We start from the raw sequence: 19,603 nt of genomic DNA, 5'->3' as shown, positions 1-19,603 counted from the left end.
ACCCGGTTCTGCCTAGAGATAGGACACTGGGATCCACGATCGCTGCCAGGTTCCCTTCTGTCTAAATATGCAAGGTACAGTGTCACACTCAGCTCTCCAGTCTCACAGGACCAAACTGACCCGTTGGCCACCCAGTTCATACCAGCCTGCTTTCTTCTTTCTGCTTGTAGCTCTTGCTTTGGTCTTCCTCACTCTCCTTTTTCCCATCTAAATATTCTCCAAGTGCTTCCCTGTGGTGAAAAAAGACAGAGAAACTGAAGTTATACCTAGTACTTAAATTCTGTATTTTCAAGGTACTATAGTTTTTCATACCACATTCTAAAAATTTAAAAAAAATTTTAAAAGTCATATGGGTTAAAATTTAAATATTAAAAGACAATCATAAAAATGCTATAAGTAAATACAGTAAACTATTTGTATAATCTTAGGGTCAAGAGCCCATCTTAGAATAAGATGAAGGCCAAACAAAGAAGGAAAGATTTTACTTCTAAAATTTTAGGGAAAAAAAACAAAGTTGAAAGTCAAGAGATAAACTGGTAAAAGATATATTTGCAAAATATTGCTGACCATAAAATACAAAGTGCTAGTTCGACTCAATACAAAAAAGATAAAATCCCAAACAGAAAAAATTGGCAAAGGATGTACATAAACAATTTACAGAAGAAAAACAAATGGCAAACAGGCATCTGAAAATATTCCACTTAAAATCAGAAAAAGGAAACTGAAAACTCTGTGCTGTATCGTAACTTTCTTATCAGAGCAGAAAAGTATTAAACAGTTGACGATACCAGGTGTGGCCCAGGGTGTGGACACCCAACTGGTCTCCCTCCTTGGGTGCGTCTGTGAAGTGTAACAACCTGTCTGGAATACAGTTTGGTAAGATTCATCCAGAACTTACACGTGCCTCCCCTTTGACCCAGCCATTCCATTCTCAGGAATTTTCTACAGGAAGTTTTCACAAGTACTCAGTTATATGCACAAAAATTATTATTGAAGCACTGAACGTGGAAACTTTCTACAAACAGACTATTAGCTTACTGTTTAAATAACTTTGTGGCAGTAACAGTGAAGTATTCTGTAGCCTATAAAAAGATAGCTGTAAATATCTAGCAGTATTGAAAGATGCCCACAATACTAAATAAAAAGATCCAGTCATAGAACAATATAAAGAATATAATGCACATTTTCTTTTTAAAACAGGCTTATATACACATAGGAAAATTTCTGGAAGGAACATATGACAAACAGATAAGGGTACTTTTTTAAGGGAAAGGAAGGGAAAGATTTACTGAGGACTTCTATTTTCTTTCTGTATTGTATGGGTTTTACAAATAGCATGTGTGTGTGCGTGCGTGTGTACGTGTCATCAGAAAATAAGGCTAAAGAGGGTGGGAGAAAGAATGGGTCCCGATCACGGACTCCTTTAGAGGAGGCCTGGGGGGCTGGCCCTGGCAGTTCCCACACCTCTCACTTCACAGGACCCACTGTTCCCTCTGGCACACACAATACCTCCTTAACAAAAGTGTAACATCGTCTTCTGACTCCAGTGTCCAGGAGGAAACAGACAGACCCCTCTATCTCCTTCCCTCTTAGCTTTTTCTAACACCGACTTCATCTCCACTCCCTGTGCTCAAAGTCCAGCACAGCCTCACTATCTAGGAGATATGAAATTGGGTGACCACCTCCTACTCCCAACCTAACCGAAACCCTTTTTTCTTATCATTTCATCGCTTTCCTACACTTTTTAAACCTTCCCTTCGTCCTTACTAAGAAAACTAATTGTTTCAATTTAACGCAGTTCTTTAGACATTCCCAGGCTAAAGGTGTTCTCATCACCCAAAATGTACTCATTCCCTTGACCTTCTACGTTGACCACCAATTAATTAACAACTCTCTCTAAAGAATTCCTTACAACTTTTTCATGGAGTAAAGGCCAGTGCTCCAGAAAGAAAAAGACCTGCTACAAAGTCTTACTCTCTAGTTTCAATCTGAATCTCACTGCTGCCTTTTACTCATCATTTTTGACTGTCTAGCACTGCACTGTCCAATATGGTAGCCACTAACTACATGTGGCTCGTGAGCGCTTGAAATGTGGCTCATCCGAATTGAGATGTGCTGGATATAAAATACACACCAGATGGATTTTGAGCACTTAGAAGGAAAAAAAGCAAAATATCTCATTAGTATAATTTATACTGATTACATGTAGAAATAGCATTTTTATATTAAATCATTAAAATTAATTTTACCTTTTTCTTTTTTACTTTTTTAAATGTGACTACTAGAACATTTTAATGGACATTCGTGGCTCCCAAATTTCTGTTATTCAGCCCTGTCCTAGTATATTCCCCAAAGGAGCTGTCCCAGACCTTCTCCCTTCTCAGGTTTGCCGAGATACACATCTCCCTTCTAGAAGCTGAATCATCTTTTGAGAAACTGCTTCCTCAGCACTGCCACAACATGTGGGCTGAATGGGAACTGCCATTTTCTTGAATGCCCCACCTCTGGGCCAAAGTCCTTTTCGGGATTTTAAAAATTAAAACTTAATTCATTGATTGACTGGGTTTAGAATTCTAGGTTGGAAACGTTCAGAATTTTTTTGGCATTGCTCTATTGTCTTCTAGTTTTCATTGGTGCTATTTGAGAAGTCTGAAGTAATTCTGTTTCTTAACTCTTTCCTTGTGTGTGGTCCGTTTTTTGTTTGTTTTGTTTCTCTTTCTCTGCAAGTTCATAAGACCTTCTCTTTGTTCTCAGCATTCTGAAATTTCTCAGTGCTGTGCCTTGGAGTGGCTCTATCTTCCCCCATTGTGCTGAACTCTTTCAATCAGGTAGTCCCTTTTACACAGGAAACTCGTTTTCTTCAGTTTTGAGCAAAGTTCTTAAATTATTTCAGTGATAATTTCCTCCCCTCTGTCGACCTTTCTTTCTGGGCCCAGAAAAGAGATACTAGATCTTCACTAGTCCTCTAATTTTTAAAAATCTCTTTCTCTACTATTTCCTCTCTCTCTCTCAATTCCTAGGCTATTTCATTGCCTAGGAAAAGTTATTTTCCAACTTTTTACTATTGTTTTTCATCTCTACCATATTTTTAATTTCCAAGAGCTCCATTTTGTTCTCTGAACACTCCTTCTAACAGCATCCTATTCTTGTTTCATGGTTACAATATCACCCCTTTTCTCTCTGCAGATCTTCACATCTTTTTGTTGTACAATTGTTGTTTTTGATTCTACACAGCCTCAGTTTCCTCTACATTGCTTTTTTCCCCTATTCATTTTTGTATCTACCTTTCATTTTAAGACTTTCCTCAGAAGTCTGAAAATCCTTGGCTACCTTCTCATGATAAGACTAAAATGTCGATGGAAGCTCTGAGTTTGGGGTTGTAGCTTATCCACTGTCACCTTGAGTGTGAGATGACCTACTTGGGCTCTTTTGTGAATAAGCCTGGATGTCAATGTCTTTCTGTCCTTCTACTTGGGCATGTCAGATTCTGCAGAGAAGACTTCTCCAGTCTCCTGCTGGAATGTGAAGATGGACCTGCCAGCCTTCTGGGAACCAGCTGGGGAGGAGGACTGGCAGGCCTTGGCATCTGGGAGGCACCTGTCCACTGCATCCCTGGTTGTTAGCACAGTATCCTTGCCTCAACCCAGAGAGCCTCTGTCTGACTTCCCCCAAGTCTCCATCTTTTGCAAAGTGGGAGGAAAGTTCTCAGCCTCTACAAATTTTCCAATAATTCTCCTTACTTTAACCCCCATCTCCACCACCACTTTCAGATGAAACTGATACCACCAATTTCCTGGTCTTTTCGGATCCTGCAGAGTAAATCTAGGAACTAATCTAACAATTACAGTTGTTACAGTTGACCTTTAATAATATATATAAGAAGCTCCAATCTAGCACATTTTTATTTCTTATCCTTTAATTAACAAGGAAGTTAACTCAGAGATCTCCCAGTTATCTAGCTGGTCCCTGACACACACAGACGCAGTTACATGCATTTGCTCTGGAAAGCACATTTGTAATGGTCCCAAACTGCCCCAGCTCACGTGGGCAAGGTACCGCTCTCCAGCCCCTCTGATTCCTGCATAGTAGAGATTTGAAATAAACAACAATAGTGCATTTATTGTAAAGACAAAGAACGAGAACTTCAGTTACTTCAATTCTGCCATTCTGTAAACAACTCATTCTCTAAATGTTGTGGAGCTCATTCTTTTGGAAACATGGGGGGTTTTTTCCCTTTTGTTTTTCAAAAATACTTTAACATAATTTAAATAAAGAGTATTAATCTATTACTTTTTATACTGCAATCTTTTTTTTAACTTACTGGTTATATAAACAAAGTTTAATAAAAGGAAATTTTCATTGGCTGTATTTCTTCTCTGGTTATTATTATCGCCTATGTTTTTAAAATTACCTGCTCCAGGTTTTACATTCATGAGGTACAATACTGCACCTCATTCCTTTCATTCCACCAGCCCCAACTGGTCATTCTTTCCTAGTCCCTTTTGCCAGAATTTCCAGTTTATAAATTTTTAAATGTTGGGTTTTCTTAGGGCTTGGCTATACGCCCTCTTCCCCTCTCCTTTTGCCCCCTTTCCCAGGGTAATTTAATTCACTTCCCTTGGTTTTCAATACAGTCTTAATGTTGATGACTCTACATGCATACCTCTAATCCAGAGTTCTCTTCTGAGTTTAAGACCCACAGCCAGGGGCTCAATGAACATCTCAATTTGAATATCTTACAAAATCCAAATTTGCTTAATATGTCCAAAACCAAACTCTTGATTTCCAACTCCTGTTTCACCACCCCCACCCCATCCCCATCTTTGCCGTCTCAGTTAAGTCACTATCTCCCCAGATGTTCAAGCGGTTCTTGATTCCTCCCTGCCCTTCACCAGCATATCCAATCAACCAGCAAATCCAGTCAATTCCAACTCCAAAATGTCTTGAGTCTGTCTGCTTCTCCCCCAAACCAGGGCCACTAATGAGGCCGGGCCAGCGGCAAATCTCTTACCTGGACTACTGCAACTGCCTCCTAATTAGTCTTTGACTTCTGGTTCCTCCAAACCATTCCCCAGAGAACAAGCAGGGTGAGCTAATAAGACACAAATCAGACCAAACCAGTGCCAGACTTAAAATCCTTCAATATTGTCTCATTGCACGTGAAGTACACTCTGAACACCTTTCACACCAGCTGGCCCTGCGTCTCTCCCCAGCCGCACTTCTTGCCACTCTCTACAATGCGCACCAGACTCCACCAAGACAGGTCTGCTCTCAGGTCATACAGCCCAGCAGCTCCTTTGAATATGCTGTACTCATTCCCGGAATGATTTTTTGCCATTGGCTTTTCTGTGAGTTTTTTTTAATATATATATTTATTTTGGAAAATTTCCAACATGCACAAAAGAATAAGGGTAATATAATAAACCCCCATCCTCCGGCTTCAACAGTTCCCCATATACAGCCGTGTTATTTCATCTATCCCACCCATTTTGGGGAGAGGTGAGGGGCTGGAATTCGGTAAAGCAGATCCTTGATACATCATTTCACTGTAAAATCTTCAATATGCATCTCTAAAAGACAAGGCTTTTTTTTTAAAACACAACTACAATACCACTATCATAACCAACAAATTCCTTCATGTTACCTAACATCCAGTTCGCCACTTCTCATGGATGGCTCCTTGTCATGCTTCCGTTTCACCTTAAAGGCCACCTCTCTGGTGATCTCCCTGAGGTCCCACACCTATTATCATCCATATTGGCTCCCCGCTTATTTCCTTTAGAACCCTTCTCATGACTTGTAATGCTGCTGTTTGCTTACCGGTTCACTGGGTTTTTGTTCCTGTCTGCCTCGCTAGAATGCAAGCCTCCTGAGGGCACAGACTATATCGGTCTTGCTCATCTTTGGATCCCCAGGACAACTGGCAATGTCAGAGTGGCTGCCAAGGGGGCTTGACCCACAGAGAGGTTTGAAGGTGGAATCACTAGGGGGGAAATAGAAGAGCAGCCAACAAGAGTACAGCTTATAAATGTTTTCAAAAGAAAGCAACAATGAATAAACAGAAGGCAGAAGGTGATCACTAAAAAAAAAAAACGGCATGATCCATTGCCCATTTCCTCAACCTGAGCCAGTTTTCGGACCCAGAACCTACTGACTGAAGATGTGGCAGGATCCCCAAGAGGAAGGACCTGTAATACCTTAGCAAATATATACAGTAATGATTCCCCCAGTCCTTCCAAAGGGACCTATGGTCATTTACTCGAGGGACTGGATAATGGGGAAAAGGTGATGCCCAGACCTTTTTTTAGGACTCTTAGAACAGGGTCTGAGTTGAACCAATACCCAGAGACTCAAAGCATCATCTTGCCCTCACCCCATCAGAAAGAGGGCACAAAGGGGCCAGGTAAATGGAAACCTGGCCAGAGCCCTGCTTACAGTGAGTCCACTGGGTCCAGGAACCAAGCCAGTGGTCATTTCTCTGGTCCCTGAATGTGTAATTGGGGTTGCCATACTTAGAAATTTGAGAAATTCCCATATCAGGTCCTTGGCCTGTGGGGCTAAGAGTTATCATAGTGGGGAAGGCCAAGGGGACATCCTTAAAACTGTCCCCAAGTACATAAAAAAAAAATCGCAGATCAGGGAGTGAGTGGGGACTGGTGTCACCCTTAAGGATAAGGTGACAGGAGTGGTAGCCCCTGCAGACACTGGACAGATCCTAGAAAACGAATGTCAATTACTGCAAGTTCAAGCAGAAGCCCTGATTGCAGCTCCAAGCACGGTATCTTTGCTAGAGCAAAAAAACACACGGGTCTGCAATCAAGGGGTAAAAGCAGGAGTGGTCCCACTTGCTGTCATCCCAGTGACCTGCAGGGGGACTTACTGTTTCCTGTCTCTTCAACTCTGGCCTCTGTAAGTCTGAAGTCCTAGTCTTCAAAGAGGGACACTCCTGCCAGGAGACAGAAGTAGGAGCCCATTGAACTACAAGTATGGCTGCCACCTGGGCACTCTGCATCCCTGTGTCCAGGGACCCACAGACCAGAAGAGGAGTTACTATCTTGGCAGGGCAACTGGCCCTGACCAGCTGGAGAACAGAGCAGCATTGTGCAAGCCATGCTGCTACACAATGGGGGCAAGACGGAGCACATGTGGCATTCAGGTGATCCACTTAGGTGCGTCATGGCCCTCTGTCACCCAACTGTGGCTGCCAATGGACAAGTGCAGCAACTCTGACACCAAAAGGGTGTGGCGATCAGGGTGCCAGACACCCCCTCACCCCACAGTGAGGATTAGTGTCACACTACCCGCTGAGCCACTGAGACCAGCAGAAGTGACAGCTGAGGTCAAGGGGAATTTACAAAGGACAAGGGAGGAAGGGGAGGGTGAGATCAGTCGTGGCACCAAGGCCAACTGCAATGGCATGGGCAGCAGCTCGTTTCATTAATCTCCCTCTTCTAAGTCTCCCCTCAGGAAGACAGGCCCATGGGCTCATTGTGGCACTGCCCCCCGCATGAGGAAGGAGAAGGGGATCTGCACAGGACAAGAGAGGATCTGCGGCAGCCAGGGAGGGGTGCCACTAGGATCTCCATTCAGCAGCTCCCAGCCGGTGACTGAGCACAGCAAGGGTACTTAGGGTCATTTCTGTCCAATATGGGACTCCTAAAACATGCAGTACTTCCTCCAGAGCTCCCTGCTGGATTGGCCAAGACTGTCAGAACTGTATGTCGATCTTAGTCTCCCTCTGCCCAACTACACTTCCTCTTTCCTTTCCTTTGGCAGGTGTCAGATCTGCATCACAGTGGGAAGGTGGTCCCTGTCAAATCCCGCTTCTTCCCTCTTACCCTTCATAGGCGTCAACCCCCAATGACTTCCTGCACCCCTAACATCTCAGTGCCTGCCTCCTGGAAGACTGAGGCTGACACAGCAGGCTAAAACCTATCAGCCTAGCAATGGCCCAGCTCTGTCCTGTGGTCCTCTCCTGTGTTGCCCACAGCTGCTGCCCACAAAGCCAGATGCAAACCTCTATGCCTCCTGCCCCTCACAGAGACCCCTGCTGCACCTCCAGAGGGACATGGGATGGTCTCTGGGGCAAATGTGGTTCCACTATTTCAAGTCCTCAGCCTCATTGGAGGAAAGACACCAAACCCTTAGTGTCTCCCGCAGGGCACCTTCCCAGAGCATGAGTGCTGAACCTAAGAGCAAGCCGAAAAAGACTTACTCAGCCAACTCCATGGCACCTGTTCAAAAACTCAGTACAGGGAAGCAGACTTGGCTCAACGAATAGCGTGTCCCCCTACCATATGGGAGGTCCGCAGTTCAAACCCCGGGTCTCCTTACCCGTGTGCAGCTGGCCCACGTGCAGTGCTGATGCGCACAAGGAGTGCCGTGCCACGCAGGGGTGTCCCCCGCGTAGGGGAGCCCCACGTGCAAGGAGTGTGCCCCTCCAGGAGAGCTGCCTTGCACAAAAAAAGTGCAGCCTGCCCAGGAGTGGCGCCAAACACTTGGAGAGCTGACACAGCAAAATGACGCAACAAAAAGAGACAGATTCCAGGTGCCACTGACAAGAATGTAAGCAGACAAAGAACACTCAGTGAATGGACACAGAGAGCAGACAACGGCAGGTGGGGGGGGCGGGAAGAATTTAAAAAATAAATATTTAAAAACAAAGAACTCAGTACAATAGCCTTGAATCTTAAAATGATTATGTATCACCATTTCAACATTTGGATTCATATTTTTATTCTTTCCTTCCAGGTTATACATTTCCTTCTGTTTCCTTTTTTGTCTTCTATACTTTATTTTAAATAAAGTGGGGGAAGAAAGGGGTACTCTCCGGCCTACCTACTCCTCAAGATGGCTGAAGATCAAGTGAGAAGATGTATAGGCAACCACTTTGTAAAAGCACAGGTGAGCTCTTTACAAAACAAAACTGATTTCCACAAGTCACAACATCCAGTCTCATTATCAAATAGTTCTTTTCTAAAATGTTTTACTGCAAATGTGAGATGAACTGTGTGTTACTGTTCTAGAACCATCTCAAGAAGGAAGTCTGAAGGAAATCACATCTTCCAGGCTACAACTTGAAAGATTTCCCTGATTCTCTCAACTGGAAGTTCTCTCTCCGGTTTCAGCACCCCTTAGAGGTATGACAAGTCTGTAAAACGGAATATTTCCAAAACAAAACTCTAGATTCCTCTTCCCCTCCCCAAACCCTGCCTCTCCTGAAATCCTCTGAGCTTAGTAAATGGCAACTCACTTCTCCCAACTGCTCAAGCAAACACCTCTGAGACATTCTTGACACTTCTCTTTGCTCATATCCCACCTCTAACTCAGCAGTAAGCCCCGTTGGCTTTTGCTGTGAAATACTTCACATACACAATCAGACCACTTTTCCCCACCTCTACTACTACCATCACAGAAGCCTTCCAGCAGCCCCCTTCCTGACCACCTCCCCACCCATCCAGCCCCCGCCAGCCCCTTCTCCACACAGCCAGGGTGATCCTTATTAAAGGCAAATCTGCTGTTCTTTATTCAATTTTTTAGCATTTTTTAATTCAATTTTTGAAAACTTAGAAATATTTCAAACATACTGGAAAAGTAAATATTTTAAAGGACATGTATTCTTACTGTGCAGATGTAATCAGTAAATGCTGTTAGCATTGGCAAACAAATAATAATAAATGTATATAATTAAAGACTTCAAAAGGGAAAAAAAAAAAAGGTAAATCTGATCCTTTATCTTCTCAAAGGCTTATCGGCTCTGTAAAGCCCAGAGTGCCTACAAGTCCTGCAGGACCCGACACCCCTGGCACCACCATCACCACCCCTTTCCAGGGGACCTTACTTGTCGCCCTCTGCCCCCTCCACCTCTGCCGCTCTGAGCTCTGATCCCATCCGCGGTCCCCAAGCCGCTACGTTCTCTCTTCCTCCGGCTGGCCACATGGTTTGCTCCCTCGCTTCCTTCAGGTCTGTTTAAATGACACCTCAGGCAGACGCTTCTGGACCATCTGACAGAAAACAGGAATCCCTCCCCGTCACCCTCCCTGCCCCACCGCCTAGTCCCCACTGCTTCTCCACAGCACGGCCCAACTTCTGGCACCCTGGAAGTTTGCTTGTTTATCGTCTGAATCGTCCCCACCCGGACACACGACAGCACAAGCTTCCTGAGTGTCCCCTGCGGCACCTCAGCACACGGGAGAACACTGGCTGGCGGCTGCTGCGGGACCACTCGCAGCTTTTTGCGGGGCCTGGGGGCTTCGGTGTCGCCATTCCTCCACCTCTTCTAGCACCTGTCACTCTGGGGGCTGCTCTATTCTGCCACCTCCACGGATGGACCCTGGCTCCACTTTCCGCGCCGCCCCTGCGGCACTAGCACAGTCTAGCTACTAAGTAAAGAGCTGGGGAAAGAAGGAAGGCCGGGAGGGGAGGAGGAAGGGCCGGAGGGGAGGAGGAAGGGCGGGAGGGAAGGAGGGAAGGAGGGAGAGTGAAGGCCACGAGGCTGCGCACTCCTTGAGGGCAGCTGGCTGCCCGCAGGGGCCCGCGCTGACGGATTCTTCTTTCCTTTACTCCAGTGTGTTCCAGGCTTCAAGAGGCCACATCTTGCTGGAACCTTCTGGAGCAAACGCTTTCTACAGCTTTAAGAAACCAGGCCCGCTCCCGCTGAGCCCCCCCTGCAGGGGCGCGCACCCGCCGGGAGCCGCGCCCCTCTGCCAGGCACCCCGGCTCGGCGCGCAGGCCCTGGCGGGACCCGCCGGGCGTCCGCTCACCGCCTCCGGGCCTCCAGGCGCGCAGCGATGCGGAGGCGCCGGGCCTGGATCCGCTCCTGCGGGTTGTCAGAATAGACGGAGGGCCCGAGAATCGGGGTGGATAAATGTTCCTCCTCCTTCTCCTCCAGGACCCCCAGGGACCCCGGCGGATTCATGATGCGGCCTGGGCCTCGGGGCAGCGGCGCCCGGACCTTCCTGGTTGCTAGGACCCAGCCGTTGCCAGGGAAAAGCGGTCACCTGACCGGCCGTCGGCGCGGTTGCGCGCGCAGCCCTTCAGGCCCCGCCCACCAGGGGGTTCCTTTCGAGAATCGTGCCTGCCCGCCCCCTGGTCTGGGTTCCTCTAATGCAGCCCGGGTGGGACGCTGTCTTGCGGCCCCACGAAGGCCCTGCCGCGTGAGCCGAGACGGCTTGTGCAGGAGCAGGCGAGCAGGAGGCTGGCAGGCGAAATAGCCTGGTCAGGTTCTGGCTCATCATTGGCTGAGCTAGTGATGGAGTCGTCGTTTGTTCATCAAACGAATATTCAAAATCAGATGTGTCAGCTGTAATTGAGCACCTACTATTTGCCCTCCCTGTGACAGCGCTAACGACGCAGGCGTTGTCCTTTCCTCAGGGAGCATGGCAGAAAAAGTCTGCTCTCAGCCTGTGGCCTCTTTGGGAAGTTGGAGCTGAAGTGCCGCCTCTCCGTTCATCATTCATTCACTTCTTAGCTCCTATTTGTGCGTTCAGGCCTCTCCCCGCTCTAGAATGTGAAACCGCCCTGCTATCAGTATAGTTAGAGACTGTCTTCTGTAGGCGTTTTCAGTAGAGCTGAAACCTGAAACAATCCCCCAGTCATCATTTTAAACCTTCAACCACATATTACAGAAGGGAGAGAGGAGGAAAATATTAAGAGCGTGGGGGGGAAAGGGAAAAAAGCATACAGAAGCAGCACAAACTCTCGAGCACACCCCTTTAAAAAGGCACTATTTCCTGGGTGTCTTGTGTCTCATTCTCAGTAAAAATAGTTTCACTGAAAGTTAAAATGGTTCTATTTTTAAAACAAGATGGACAACATTTGACAGGGTCTTGTCCAATGGGTCTGTGGGAAAACAGACCAATGGGTCTGTGGGAAAACAGGAAAATGGGATTGGATGAGTAGAGAGGAAATGTGGGTCCTAGTCCTAGCCCTGCCCTGAAATCTTGGGCAAGTCACACCCGGAGGACGATTTTCCCAACTGTCAAAAGGTACCGTCTGCCATCTCAATTCACAAGCAAAAACAGAACAAAAAAAACCACAGTTAAAAGCCCTTTGTGAATAAAACCTAAAACCTACCCAGAGGCAAATGGCAAATAGAGTAGTTTATTAAAATCACTTTTTCCAAGTCTTTCATATGTTAAAGGCTTGGAGCAACCCAAAGAGTTGAACAGCTGCTTGGATCCTTGTCCAGTATCTGGCTAGGTGCTGTTGGGTGTGAGGGGAGTGGCGGGGCACCGTGCCTCTGGGTTTCGGGCCAATTTCATCTTGCTTGATTGTAAACTTGCCTAGAGGTCATGAATCAGAGGAGCAAGGCATCGCTCTGAAAACAAATTCTTCCAGGTCCTTGTCCGCATTTCCGCCATTTGTGAGAAGAGAGAAAGGAAAATATATGGGTGCACATGTCTGTAACTGGGGAAAGGATACCATGAGAAAGCCAGTGGGAATCAGCTGTTACACAAAAGATGGGTGAGAGAGCGGAAGGTATCATAAGAACCCAGGGAGAAAGATGGATGAGATACTGAGTCCTAAAGCTATCCCCACATAGTTTCTCTGAAGTTCTATGTACCATGGCCCTAGAGATTTTGTGCACTTTTTTCTCTTGTTAAATAAATGCTTTTTTAAAAAATTATTGTTGAGTTAAAAAATAACACATGCTCATTATGCAGCATTTAAGCAAAGCAGAAAAGTATATAAAAAAGGGAAAAAAAAATCACACCAAATCATACCCCTCAAAAATTAATAATAGGTACTGCCAGCCAAGAAATAACAAACTAAGCAGCAAGGCAACAAAGGCATTTATTTGGGGTCTTAGAATTGCAATTCGGGGAGCACAGTTTAGGTAACAGCCTAAACTGACCGCTGTCTTGGCTTCTCCAGGCAAAGATTTTTTTAAAAAAAGAAGACAACCTATTTGTGGTTGGTGGATATTTGGGGTACTCTAATTGTCCTTCAAGTTAAATAGTTAACTGAGTTCTCTGTTTAATGATTTGTTTTATGGTATCTTGATGTCCTTGGGGTTTGGTGGAATGTGGTTGCTTGAGGCTTTGCAGACTTTGGCAGATTGTCATATCTGGCTATTTGCTTAAGAGTAATGTCCAGAATGACTTTAATTCCATTTTAAATCTCTTTGCCATAATAACTTTATTTTATTTCTTTTAACAGTACTTGCTGCATGATTTTTCTGTAAACCTACAACTACTTTAAAAATTAATGGATTTGGCATATAGAAAAATAGAAATTAATTTCTCTCCACATTTACAAATAAATAGAATTAAAATGCAGAATATGGATCCAATTTTGGTTTTCCATGTGATCTTGTTCAGGTAATCTAATTTTAAAAATATCATTCTATAAGGAAAATGCTAATGTTTTCTTCAAATGTATACTCTGTCAAAAATATTAATGCTCATTCAAGTTAATTTCCAGAACAAGCATTTTTAAATAAAAATTCAAATATCTATCAAATAAATTAACAATAGGTGCTCACCGTTCCAGACATCTTTTACAATAAGGAATCTTACTCGATTTTTTTGATGTCTGATATTACTGATAGCTTGTAAGCTTCACCTGCCTCTCTTTCCCTCTGGCCCACAGCTGGGCCAGACTTTTCAGACCAGCTTGGGAAACCTTCCTCCTCTCTACAGACAACCTCAATTATGGCCATACAAACCTTTTCATAACTTCTTGGTGTGTGTGTGGTGTTATCAATCTCGACATATGAACCAAATTTTGGATAGGTTCCAAAATTTCTAAGCATATAGACCGAATATACGGATAAAAAAAGACTTTATATGTAAAGATAAATCGTTTTCATTAAAATAGTAAATTCAATTTTACTTGAACTTATCAGGAGAGAAACTGAAGTGAAACTGACAGAATTGCTGGATTTCAAATGCGTGTTTTTTTATGAAACATTGTTCCCCAAAGAACCCTTTATATTACGGCAAGATTACAAAAACATTAAGAAATTTAAGTCATTACTTGTTTTATCTAACTTAATTCCATTTTAGGTATTAAAGATCTTAAAAAATTAGGTTATTAAACCACTATCAATTCTTCCTACCTCCCAATTTTGTTAGTTCTTTCATTAATTTAAGAAATATTTATTGAGCACCTGTGCCCCAGGCACTGTTGACCCAGCAATGAATAAAACAGACAAAAATCCCTGTCCTTGCAGAGCTTATATTCTAGTGGAGGAAAGTAAGTAAAATATATGGTATGTGAGGTGGAATACAATAAAACAAGAAAAAGGGGACAAGAAGCCTAGAGTTCAAGGACAATGTTGGAGCCAGCGACATAAATTTGGAAGTCACCTTTATATGGATGATAAAGCTATGAGACTGGATAAGATCACCGAGGCATTAGTTGTTTCTTTTTTTTTTTTTTTTCCATGCCAAGATTATATTTACCTTCTGTTCTGTAACCATAACTCACACAATTGTGTAATATCCATTTTACATTTGAATGGAGTCACTGCTCACCATCCATTGTTTCCCACAACTTAACTCCTTATTTATTTTTCTCCATTTATTCTTTCTTTATCTCCTTTTGTCATTAAATATCTTTTCGAACAAGGCCCATGGGTGCTGAGTTTCCTGAGTTCTTTGGTGTTTGGAGAGCCTCCCTGTTGCCTTTATATTTGTTAGCATCTTGACCGGTATCATACTTGGGGGCCATAGTTCCTTTGCTCCAGAAATCTGTAAACAAGAAAAGAAGCAAAAGACAGAAAATGAAATAAAAATAAAAACAGAAGTCTGTAAACACTGTTTCATTTTTCTCAGCATTGAATATTGTAAAGAAGTCCAATGCAAGTCTACTTTTTCCCACTTCTATGTGATTTGCTTTTTCTTTATGAAAGCCTGAAGAATTCTTTCTTTATCCTTGTTCTGAAACAACCATGCGTGGTGTGGAATCAAACTTTCCTATAGCCCAGAATCAAACTTTCTTATAGCCCAGACTACTCTACGGATCAGCAGATTGGGCTCTTTCCCATTGCAGGAAACTTTCCTGTATGACATCTTTGAATAAAGCTATTTAACAGATACAGCAAGGGTATTTGCCTGTCTGGAATTTGGCAGTAGGTGGATGGGGGAAGAAAACAAAAAACAAAAAAAACTCCTTAACGACAAACCAATACTAGCGCCAAGTTTTGATCTGAATTCATATTATCTGCATGCCTGCCCTCCCCCCAACAAATATCAACCAGCCCATTTTAAGTGGTGCCAGGTTGGCAGTGCATCCGAATAAATAGAAGGAACTAATAACATAAAGGCTCTCTGTACGCCCAAAGTTTCAACCAGGACTCAAAGGATCCCCACACATAAAGTTCCTAAGACGATGAGCCCACACAAGGAACCAAGGAATCACAAGCATGAGCCATCAGAAACAGAAGACAAAAAAAGGCAAAAACATAAATGACAGTTAGAAAACAAGGATGACCAAGTGAGAAGATCTAATATCAGAGTTCCAAGGGGAGAGAATATGTAAGAGGCAATATTCAAAGAGATAATAGCTAAAACTCCTCTTAATTGTTTAAAGACACAACTCAAGAGTTCAGAAGCCCAACAAATCCAAAGAAGAATAAGTCAAAAGATAGCTACAAATAATACATCAGAGAAAAAAAGAAGAGAGATAAGACAAGGAAAGGATATCAAAAGCAGCCAGAGGAAAATGACGTATTATCTACAAAGAAACCAAAATTCGGCTAACAGTGACTTATCAGTAATAATGAAAACCAGAAGAAAATGGACTATCTTTGAAGTACTGAGATAACTACCCATCTAAAATTATACGCCAGAAAATCTTTCAAGAACAAAAGCAAAATAAAAGGACTTTTCACATTAAAACAGATTTTTATGACTGACAACCTATCTCTTTCATCTCTTTTTCTCTGTCTAGATTCTTTCCTACCGTAAACTCCCTCACACAGCACAGAAAATAGCCTTAGGCAGCTCCAGATTACCACCTCCCTAGTTTAAGTAAGAAAATCCACCTCTTTCCTCCCTTGGGTGTATGCAAATCCTACAGTAAATTGATTGGCCCACTTTGAGTCCTGTTCCCAACCATTCAGTCACTCACTGTGTGCAAGCCCAGTCCCTCTCTCCCCCCAGGTGCTAGGGCTAATAAGGCTCTATTGATTCACAGACCCTTTGAATCCATGGTGGGAGAAGGGAGGCTTTTAACAGAGAAGTCAGACAAACCAAAATAGATGCCTGCCACAGCACGCCAGAGAGATCAGGCTAAAAATATAGATTATGGCCACCTCATATAGAGTCTTGAGTTCCCAATGAACAGTTTAAACTTAGTTCTCCAAGTAGTATAAAGCCATGAAGACCAGTTGGGCAACCACGACAATTATCTAAGTCTAAGTTTAAATCAAGGAGGCACTTCATTCAGGAAAGGAGGACACTGAGGGCCTTGGGACCTATCGGTTGAAATTCAGAGGCAAGGAGGACAAGAGAGTCAATGATGACTGAACTGTAAATCTTGGACACCTTAGAACAATAGTGATGGGCAGCTGAGAGCTGGTTTGAGAAAGGAAATTAGTTCATTATGAACATGCTGGATTGATGTTAAATAAATCAGTATTAAATGGACAGGTAGATCAAATCATTATTAAAGTACTCCTCAGCCCTGAGAATGTCCATCTCCAGGGAGAGAGAGACCTAGGCAATTGGAAGCTGAATTTAAAAACAAACACGGAGGGAAGCGGCTGTGGTTCAATCAGCTGGGCTCCCATCTACCGTATGGGAGGCCCTGAGTTCACGTCCCAGTTTCTCCTTGTGAAGGCAGGCTCACCCGCACGCTGCAGAGAGCTGCCCGGCCCGCAGGCACCACAGAAAGCTAAGTCAGCAAGGTGATGCAACTAAAAAAGGGAGACAAGCAAAAACACAGAAGAGCGCACAGCAAATGGACACAGAGAGCAGACAGCAAGCAAGCCACAAGGGAGGAGCGGAAATTAAATAAATAAATCCAGACACAGAAGAACACACAGCAAATGGACACAGAGAGCAGACAGCGTGCAAAAAAAAAAAGCCACGGGGCGGGGGGAATAAAAAAAATTGATAAAAAAAAAACAGGGAGCCAGTGTGGCTCAGTGTTTGAGCACTGGCTTCCCACACAGGAGGTCCCAGGTTCAATCCCTGACCCCAATACCTAAAAAAAACAAACAAAAAAAACCCCATAGACCTCCATGGAGAAACATCACAGAAGACTTAATTCAATGGAAAGATAAACTTGCTCTTAATGAAATGGCCCGAGTAAGCTTTAAATTCTGCTCCATTATGGACTGGGTGACCTTGGGAAAATCACTTCTTAACCTGACTCCCTTGGTGGCCTCATCTGGATAATAGGGATAAACATACATAATTCAAAGGACTGCTTGTGAGAATTAAATAAGTTTATAACTGTAAAGCACTTAGAACAACACCTGGCACACTGTGTGAGTGCTGAGTAAGTGTCCTATTTAAGAAAGTCCCACAGCTGAGCTACACTGCCACTACTGCCACCTAGGTCAATATAATAGATTTCCCATAGGCACACCTAACAGTTTGAACTTAAACCACGTCTAAATTTTAGCTGCAAGAAAGCCTGAGGAACACAGCTTTAACTTTAAAATCTCCAAAATATAGGAAAGCATGTTTGGAAGGGAGCAGAAACGATGTTCAGCAAACTGATTCACAGTGTCCATACAGATATAAAGGCAATATAACAAGGAAGTAAATTTCATTTATTTAATAAGATTTTTTTTGAAAGATTTTTACTTCTCCCTGTCCGCCCTCCTGCCAGTGTTTCTGTTCACCGTCTGCCCTCTGTCCATCGTGTTTTTAGGAGGTACTGGGAACTGAACCCAGGACCTCCCATGTGGGAAGAAGGTACCCAGTCTCTTGAGCCACCTCTGCTCCCTGCTTGTTGTGTCTCGTTTCCTCCCTGCACCTCTTCATTGTGTCACCTCACTGCAGCATTTTGTTGCATAAGCTCGCCATGCCAGCCAGTCACATCAGCCCACCTTGTCAGCTTGCTGTCTTGCTCGTCTTCTTTAAGAGGCACCAAGAACCAAAGCCAGGACTTCCCATGTTGTAGGCAGGTGCCCAGCTGCTTGAGCCACATCCACTTCCCTATTTAATAGAATTTTTAAAAGATGGTTGGGGAGGGGAGACTTGATAAAAATTATGCCAAATAGTGTGCCACTCTGCCAGATGCTTTACAGCTCTAAGAACAGAGCACAGAAATAAAATAGACTAACAGGGAAGTGGATGTAGCGCAACTGATAGAGCATCCGCCTACCATATGGAGGGTCCAGGGTTTGATCCCCAGGGCCTCCTGACCTGTGTGGTGAGCTGGCCCACATGTGGTGCTGCCGCATGCTGTGCCACACAGGGGTGTTCCCCCTGTAGGGGAGCCCCATGTGCAAGGAGTGCGCCCCACAACGAGAGCCACCCCGCATGAATAAAGCACAGCCTGCCCAGGAGTGGTGCCACATGCAGCAAGATGACGCAACAAGAGATGCAGTTTCCCAGTGCTGCCTGATAATACAAGGGGACACAGAAGAACACACAGCAAATGGACTCAGGGAGCAGACAATAGGGGAAAGGGGAGAGAAATAAATAAATCTTAAAAAAAAAAAAAAAGAATAAACAGATCCAGAGACAGAACCATCTGTGGGATTTAATATATATAACAATTCACAGGGAAAGGCACTGTGCTAAGAACTTGACATGCAGTTTTAATGTAATCTTCACAACAACCTAGGACTTTTTTTTTTTCAGATTTATTTAATTTATTTATTCCCCACCCTTTTCTGTTCTCTGTGTCCATTTGCTGGGTATTCTTCTGTGTCTGCCTGTGTTCTCCTTAGGCGGCTATGGAAACTGATCCTGGTACCTTCCGGAGTGGGAGAGAGGTGCCCATTCTCTCGTGCCACCTCAGCTCCTTGGTCTACTGTGTCTCTTATTATCTCTCCTCTGTGTCTCTTTTTGTTGCATCATCTTGCTGTGCCAGCTCTCCAAGTGGGCCAGCATTCCTGCAGGGGGCAGTACGCTGTGCAGGCCATCACTCCACATGGTCCAGCTTGCCACACGGGCCAGCTTGCCTTCACCAGGAGGCCCTGGGCATCAAACCCTGGACCTCCTATATGGTAGATAGGAGCCCAATTGCTTGAGCCACATCCACTTCCCACAACCTAAGACTTATATCTTCAGTTTTACAGGTGGGGAAAGGGAGGATATCCAAGACTACACAGGTAGTAAGAAATAGAGCCTATATTCTAACCCAGGCCATCAAACTCCAAAGCTAGGGCTCTTGCCAATATACTCCAGACATTTGAAATGGGTGGGAAAGAGATAGATTATAGTCAAATAATTATTTAGAGACAAGCTTTGGAAGGAAAGAGACAAGATCTTTATTCCTTAGATCAAATTAAATTCCAATTGGATTACAGATTTGTAGATGGAAAATTGAAACCACAAAAGTGCCAGGAGGGAAGCAGATGTGGCTCAACCAATTGGGCTCCCGTCTACCACATGGGCCCTAGGTTCACTTCCCAGGGCCTCCTTGTGAAGGCGAGCTGGCCGGCAGCCACAGAGAGCTGACGGCCTGCGCCCAC

General features: G+C 44.1%; 2 protein-coding genes across 3 annotated transcripts in view; both read right to left on the bottom strand.

The window, feature by feature from the left end:
• DRC1 (dynein regulatory complex subunit 1) overlaps positions 1–10,997 on the bottom strand; it is a 43,122-nt gene extending 32,125 nt beyond the window's left edge. The window contains exons 1-2 of the mRNA XM_004447540.5: positions 10,764–10,997; positions 143–230 (exon numbers count right to left, since the gene is read on the bottom strand). Coding sequence (XP_004447597.2) covers positions 143–230; positions 10,764–10,918 — 243 coding nt within the window. The 5' untranslated portion in view covers positions 10,919–10,997. The remainder of the gene's footprint in view (positions 1–142; positions 231–10,763) is intronic.
• A 3,148-nt stretch (positions 10,998–14,145) lies between these two features.
• The window catches only part of SELENOI (selenoprotein I), a 66,598-nt gene continuing 61,140 nt past the window's right edge, over positions 14,146–19,603 (bottom strand). The window contains exon 11 of one of the 2 annotated variants that reach the window (XM_071211911.1): positions 14,146–14,696. The gene's annotated coding sequence lies outside the window, so the exon portion shown is untranslated. The remainder of the gene's footprint in view (positions 14,697–19,603) is intronic. The other variant, XM_058287738.2, reaches the window with a different exon arrangement.

This window comes from Dasypus novemcinctus, chromosome 25, assembly GCF_030445035.2.
Source record: "Dasypus novemcinctus isolate mDasNov1 chromosome 25, mDasNov1.1.hap2, whole genome shotgun sequence".
NCBI lineage: Eukaryota > Metazoa > Chordata > Mammalia > Cingulata > Dasypodidae > Dasypus > Dasypus novemcinctus.
Note: the sequence above shows the minus strand (reverse complement) of the source record. Positions and strands in the feature narration are given on the sequence as shown.